At 42.3% G+C, this 7,782-nt stretch overlaps 1 protein-coding gene across 2 annotated transcripts in view; it reads right to left on the bottom strand.

The window, feature by feature from the left end:
• The window catches only part of LOC124280825, a 43,559-nt gene extending 36,513 nt beyond the window's left edge, over positions 1 to 7,046 (bottom strand). The window contains exon 1 of one of the 2 annotated variants that reach the window (XM_046716803.1): positions 6,916 to 7,046. In XM_046716803.1, coding sequence (XP_046572759.1) covers positions 6,916 to 6,978 — 63 coding nt within the window. In that variant the 5' untranslated portion in view covers positions 6,979 to 7,046. Of the gene's footprint in view, positions 1 to 6,622; positions 6,793 to 6,915 lie in introns of those variants that run through there. The other variant, XM_046716805.1, reaches the window with a different exon arrangement.
• Positions 7,047 to 7,782: the final 736 nt, after the last annotated feature.

Below are 7,782 nucleotides of genomic sequence, written 5' to 3'. Positions count from 1 at the left end.
ACATTGTACCCATGTGAGGAATCGAACCCGGGTCTTCGGCGTGACGAGCGAACGCTTTAACCACTAGGCTACCCCACCGCCCTAGGAAAGGGGTTAGCAAAACATGATGGTAAAATGATTCCCCCTTGTAATACAAACTAATAATAGCGATTTGAAACTATGATCGTTTGTTAAACAACTTTTATTCTAAGTTGAATAAACTTCTGAGATTTTAATGTTCAGTTGGTAAGGTAAAATTATGAGGATTCGCAATCTTAATTTCACTTTATTTGATTTACTTTTTTGTTTAAAGTGAAATTCATCGGTACGTTTTCACTGCAAACAGACTAGAGAAAATACCTAAGTTCCTCATTCTGAAGTCTGGAAACCACTCGAAGCAGTTTTGTAGCGGCCATACAATTTTCGAGGCCCGTGCTGGGATTCGAACCACGGAGCTTGTGATCCTAAGTCGAACGCTTTGTCGAGTTCCGCAAGCAACCCCTTCAGCAAGCTGACAGGGTAAGGATGTCATATGTTGGATGATTCCACGCAACATACTACCCGTCAACAGAAGGAACGTCCCGAGCAGGTCACTGAGACTGGCTTAGCTAAAATTTCATATGAACGTGCTCAGCCCCACGTTGGGCGCCATGTAGCAGTCGGATAAGGGACAAACTTAATGGATGACCAATTTCTTTATTCAGGGGTGCGACGTTTTGATACAGATTCTTGTATCGTTGTCAAGCAGGTATCACTCAATTCCAGTGGCCTAATTTCCCGTGCTGGGATTCGAACCAATGACCTTCTCATCCGAAGTCGGACGCCTTGTCCACATGACTAAAGAGGTTAACTCCTTCAGCAAGCACTATTATCTTGTATAATGCTTTTGTATTCATATATACTATATATTACTGACCGCCTCCGTGGTGTAGTGGTTAGAGCGTCCGCCCGGAGAGCGGAAGGTCGCGGGTTCGATCCCCGACTGCGTCATACTAAAAGATGTTAAAATATGGTACTTGTTGGTCCCTGCCTGGCGCTCGGCATTAATGGGTACCACAAGGACTGGTCGGCTCGGAGTCAGTATAATGTGTTTGAGTGGGGTATTCATGCTTTATTGCGGTATGGCATCTCAGTGGGCTAGCACTATAAAACCAGCTTAAGTCTGGGCTAGTACAAGCAGCCACACATAGATACGCATGCGCGTCGTCATATATGCGAAATATTCTCAAGCACGACGTAAAACCCAATTTCACCTCACCTCGCCTATATATTATTATTTATCCTTACACTTGTTTGGTATATAAAATATTTGTATTCGCTCTTGTACCACCAGGGGCGGTGGGGTAGCCTAATGGTTAAAGCGTCGGCTCGTCACACTGACGACCCGGGTTCGAATCCCCACATGGGCACAATGTGTGAAGCCACCGTGTCCACCGCCATGATATTGCTGGAATATTTTGCTAAAGGCGACGTAAAACCGAACTCACTTGTACCACCAACCGTGGTTATTTGAGAATAAATGATTGTTGATTGTTGAAGCTGACAAGGTAAAGATGTCATCAGTTGGATGGCTCCACGACCTGCTACAGGTACATAGCATAAAAACATTGGCAAGGCTTTATCAAAGGAATCATATTCGCATAAAACCCAAACCATTTTGATTATCACACGCATTTTTCTTTAAAATATTTTTCATCCCGTTCCATATTAACAGGCCTGACTGTATAGTAAATACAGACTATTTTTTTGTAGTCATGCTCTGTGAACTATAAAACAACACCATGTCTTGAAAAGGATAGGAGGCATTTGGAAATGTCAAAAGTCAATGAAGGCATGTGAATTCTATTCTGAACATAAAATCCGCCCGCTAGATTAATTTTTAAACAATAAAATTGTTTCAGGTTGCACTTATAAATGTGACTTGACATTAGCTGCTCATTTGTGTTACCCACATCTGGAAGCAGTTAATAAACATGGTGTTATCGTCGAGTTTCGGAATTGTGAATTTTGTGTAAAATATCGACTCGAGATCAATTACAACGATCAAACATCGCAGATGCTTTGTACAGACCCCCCCCCCCCCCACACACACACACACCATTAGGCGCAGCCCAGAGAGAGTTTACGTTTTGGTTTTTTTGTAGTTGTTTAACGCCACACGCCACAATCAGCAATATTTCAGCTGTATGGCGATAAATAAAGCCTGGACCGGGCAATCCAGTGATCAGCATCGACATCAATCTACACAACTGGGATACAATTACATGTCTTAACCAAGTCAGCGAGTCTGACCACCCGATCCCTCTTACGACAAATATGGGTTGCTGAAGACCAATTCTAACCCGGATCTTCACGGGTGGATTAATAACAGTTGACGGATCCTGTACATATACTGATGTACAAAAGAAAGTACACATCTGCTGTTTTGAGACTATTAAAACAACGTAAATATTTTGGTAGCAATGTTCCAATTGGGTATGATATCTATGGCGTTATTGCAACACGTATATAATGTTTATGACCCGTGAGTCGCAATCAAAACACTTTTCTAAATATTACGCTGTTTTCAGGAAAACATTTTACCAAAGCATCAGGTGTGTACTTTCTTTTGTACGTCAGTTTATCTAGAAGTGAGTGAGTGAGTGAGTTTAATTTTACGCCGCCTTTAGCAGTATTCCAGGAATATCACGCGGGGGACACCAGAAATGGGCTTCACACATTGTACCCATGTGGGGAATCGAACCCGGGTCGTCAGCGTGACGAGCGAACGCTTTAACCACTGGATACCCTGGACACACCGGAGTCTGTATACGGGCATATTCTAAAATAGTTTGCAATTATCATGTTCCATGATGACCTCTACATAACATGGATCGTGCACTGATAGGCCTCTAATTCAAAACCACGAGCATCTTCATTACCAACCTTGAAGGAGCAGCCTCGGAAAGATCGCCCTTCTGCTGATTCCGCAATGTAGATGATACTTTTGTCATCCTACACCCCAAATTTTACGGGACAATCTCAGCTCCCTAAACCCACATTCAGTTCATGGAAGAAGGGACTTACCGCCAACCACACTTCATTGATGTACTCTTACTGAAAGACTACACCGACACGCTCCAGAACACAGTATAGCGCAAGCCTACCCATACGGACCAGTATCTTCACTACTACTACTACTACAACTACTACTGCTACTACTACTGCTACTACTACTACTACTACTACTAATGGCATTTGCATTGCGCTGTCTCCACCCCACGAGGGTGTGCTCAAAGCGCATAACACAGTATTACCCCGGGTAACCCAAGCTGCCTGTTAGGCGCTAGAAGGTTATGGGCACATGACTTTATCCTACCGGGTACCCATTTTCTGGTGTGTGAACAGAGGCAATTTTTTAACAAACCCACTTGCCTTAAGTGAGACCACATGTATCACATGTGCTTCGTTGTGGGGCAGGACTGAAGGGGGTACGCGCAGTAGTTGGAACAGTGAAACAAATGCACGTGCGGTGCGTGATGAACGTTACCTTAGACTACCGTAGAAACCAACCCTTCTTGTTCTCGGGGTTTCATTTAATGTGCTTACCCCCTTGTAGTACAAACCAATACTAGCGATTTGAAAGTATGATCGTTTGTTAAACAACTTTTATTCTAAGTTGAATAAAATTCTGAGATTTTTATGTTCAATTGGCAAGGTAAAGTTATGAGGATTCGCAATCTTAATTTCACTTTATTTGATTTACTTTTTGTTTAAAGTGACATTCATCGGTACGTTTTCACTGCAAACAGGCTATAACAACTACCACGAACAGCTTGAGCAACAAACAGTACAGAGCTTCAACAACAAAACACAGAAATCCACCCGTCACCAAACCGCGACCTTTGTTATCAGCCTCCCGTACTATGAAATGGTCAGCCACAAAAAGTCAGAGACCCTTATATCCCAATATACATGTAGTTCAAGACGAATAACAACATCTAAAACACCACCAAACCTACAGAGAAACCACAACAGCAACACGTTCCATGCAGTTGTGGACAAGCTTTAGGGGTGGGTATTGCAGAGAATTTTCATATTGCGATAATATTGCGATGCGGAAGCATATATTGCGATATGTATTGCAATATATTGCAAGGATTATTTTTTTAGCAAAAACACAACAAAATCCCATGATTGATTAACCTTTTATAAAAACTTTTAATCATGACAAAATAAAAATGTAAGTTACATTTGGCACTAATGAAACAGGGAAAAGAAAAATTAAAAAAACCGGAAATATCCGAAGATTTCCGAGTGTTACGAAGTTTTCCGAATGCATGTCAAAATACCGGTTTTCGATCAGCGTATCGCAAAACGTATCGTTTTCATGTCTGAACCGGTAAATACCGGTAAACCGGTTATATTGCCCTAACAAGCTTATGTTGATGCAACATCCAGACCCCTCACAATCCGAATCAAAGAACATCAGAGCTCAGTATCAATATTTATTCCAAATTAGCCTTATCAGTCCATATCCGAGACAGTCCCGATCACAGCACCCAGAGGGACAAAGTCAAAACCCAAACAACCAACTCCGAAATCAGAAAACTTGCAGAAGCTTTCTACTTCAACCATCAATCAACCGTGTTCAAGGTTAATACATACCTCCTGTATACAATAAACTCATCTCATCGCATTAGTCGTGAGCATTCGCTTGTTTTGCAAGCTTTACTTGTGATCGTATTTCATACTCTGGTCTTAAGCATTGTGTAGTTAACTGGCTCCCCCACTCTATTGCAATCAGAAGTCATAAGATCCGGGTTAGAATAATGATCTTCAGTATCAGAAGTCATAAGATCCGGGTTAGAATAATGATCTTCAGTATCAGACTGCTGCCATATAGCTGGAATGCTGCTGAGTGCGGCGTAAAACTAAAACCACTCACTCACTCACTAATCCAAACTATTTGTCATAAGACTCCCTCACAAATGTAAATATGCCTTTCAATCCATGCTGTGTATATCACTTGCTTGATAGCAGTTTTGAAACCTAAACAGAAACGTCGCTCCTACTGTTCTATTGTTCTTCATCCATGTACTGTTATCTTTCCTCATTGATGGTATTGCATCACTTCCTCGCCCACATCAAGCCGACATTTACTCCCTGGCTCCACGCACTTCGAAGTCAGAGTGGATTTTGTTCTAGGACCCTCTTAGCTTAATTTCAGCAATATCACGGCGGGGGACACCAGAATTGGGTTTCACACATTGTACCCATGAGGGGAATCGAACCCGGGTCTTCGGCGTGATAAGCGAACGCTTTAACCTCTAGGCTACCCCTCCGCCGCGTTGTAGCAAGGTAGCAAGGTAATATGCACAGTTCGATTAATCTATCATATATATTACAGCTTAAACCAGCTTATAACACAGCAACTTTTACTTGAGTACGATCTGAATTATAACAGGCTAGAAGTAGCCATCCAATCAAATACAATGAAACCAATGAACGAGAAAAAGTCTATGCCAATTGCAAGCTATTCATTGGAAAAATTGAGATGTGACGTCACTTCCGGAATAATAAATGGGCCCAATGTATATATTGTAACAGAATGGACATATTGAACCCTGAATAATCGAAATTAGAGACACGATGCAGAACAAGGAACCAAAACAGGATAAAGATGACAATTATCACGAAACACTGGCCAGTCCCGCTTTGATCACAGACCATGAATGAATTTGAAGCGTGTGAATGATTCTGGTAGTAAAAGATTTCACATACGGGTGTAGTGATAGATCGAAGTATCTATAGTATTGTGATTGTACAGAGGCATAGGCATATAATGATGAAGACGGACGTGTATCAACACAAATGACCACTGTGTCTATCGATTTAAGTCACTAAATATGCATTTTTATTTGAGCTTTTCCTACTATAATCCAACAACAATCTTCTGCTCCTTGGCGACAGGAGCTCGCTGGCATTTGAAATATGAAGTTAGCGAGTACAGCTTTGCGTGGCTTTGAGTGAGTGAGTGAGTTTAGTTTTACGCCCCTTTTAGCAATATGCCAGCAATATCACGGCGGGGGACACCAGAAATGGGCGTCACATACTGTACCCATGTGGGGAGTCTGCGCAGCTTTGAACAATATTCTAGAAACGTGACGACGGGGACATCAGAAACGGGCACCACAAATTGTACCTAACATCAATATCAAACAGGAACATCGGCCTAACGCCCCTGCCCTACAGAAATGTAATAATGGTCACAATACTGTTACAAAAGTGCTTCTGTGTAATGTATAAGGTCGGGGGCCCGGGGGCCCGGGCTCGAATCATCTTCATCAATTTCCGGTATTTCCCGTAGTTATATTGCTAGAATATTCCTAAAACTGGCGAAAACGACACTCATTCACTGTTCTATATAAAACATATTTTAGGCATTCAATATTAACCTCAATCAGAAATATAATAATACTAATAATTTCTAATAAATGTCATTAAAGATAAATATCACTGTGAACAACGAAGCGTACAACCTCATGGATAACAACTTCATTTATAGATTCATACACCGTAATCAAGGTGAGAGTGAAACGTCGTTCTATGCAATAAAACAGAAGCTGTTATAATAAAGTTGTACGCTTCATTGTTCACTTACCAACTTCTAGAATGGCGATCAAACAAACATCGTGAACATCTTACAACGGAAGCAATATCTCGACCACAACCACGGCACAGATCCCCGCAAGGTTCGACAGTCTTAACTTCATAGTTTAAACCAGACTTACCGCTAAAATCGCTTTGTGAATCGGGTTCCCGAAAACGAGCTATGTAGGAAATGGCCTGTACGATTTCTAACAGGACTTGAAAAGCACCACATGTCTCACAAACGAACTTGGAATGAACACTCAAAGACCCACAGAAATCAATACACAATCATTCCGCACATACCTGTCCACAAGCGCGTCCTCTCTCCACTCCCGAGGGGCCAGGTTTACAAAACGAACGATACATCCGCCTGTGGGTTTATATTCCGTTTACCCCACGACTCTTATCGATTGGGAAGGTCACGTGACGCGAGTGTCCGGCGGTGCCATTTTGTTTCTCGCTGTAAGGTTGAACGCTGTTGGCTGGTCGCGTGAACACGGCTTATGTTTACTTTGTCGCTTTTGAATTAATCTGAAATCAGACCTGACATAAAGGCATACGTGTTGATGTCGCGTAGACATGTGGCGTTGTTACTGGCGACGGCGTAGAGGAATGGATGCGAGTCGGTAGTGACATGTGATGAATGCTAAGAACGTGAGTTTTATGGTTTGGAAGACAGTTTGGGTTTCTATTTGAGTCATGGGGGATATTAATTTGTGCATGTCGTCGTGACTGTAGGTGGGTGGGTGAGTGAGTGAGTGAAGGAAGGAAGGAAGGAACGATTACTGACTGACTGACTGACTGAGTTTGGTTTTACGCCGCTTTTAGCAATATTCCAGCAACATCACGGCGGGGGACACCAAAAATGGGCTTCACACATTGTGCCCATGTGGGGATTCGAACCCGGGTCTTCGGCGTGACGAGCCAACGCTTTAACCATTAGGCTACCCCACCGCCCCTACGAACGATTAATTTTTACAGAAAACCTCCATAGTTATGTAATATTGAAAACCTGACAACAATGTGTAGAAGTCCTGAAACACTGGCCAGTAACTCATACCATCGCCGGAAATGAACCTATGAAAACGAATTGGTCAAAGGTGTTAATAAGAATAGGAGATATTCCACCCTGCATGGTCGAGGATGATACACTAAAGCGACTGAATTAAA

This window comes from Haliotis rubra, unplaced genomic scaffold, assembly GCF_003918875.1.
Source record: "Haliotis rubra isolate DU_JTF1 unplaced genomic scaffold, ASM391887v1 Scf275, whole genome shotgun sequence".
In the NCBI taxonomy this organism is placed as follows: domain Eukaryota; kingdom Metazoa; phylum Mollusca; class Gastropoda; order Lepetellida; family Haliotidae; genus Haliotis; species Haliotis rubra.
This window is presented reverse-complemented; position numbering and strand designations above follow the sequence as displayed.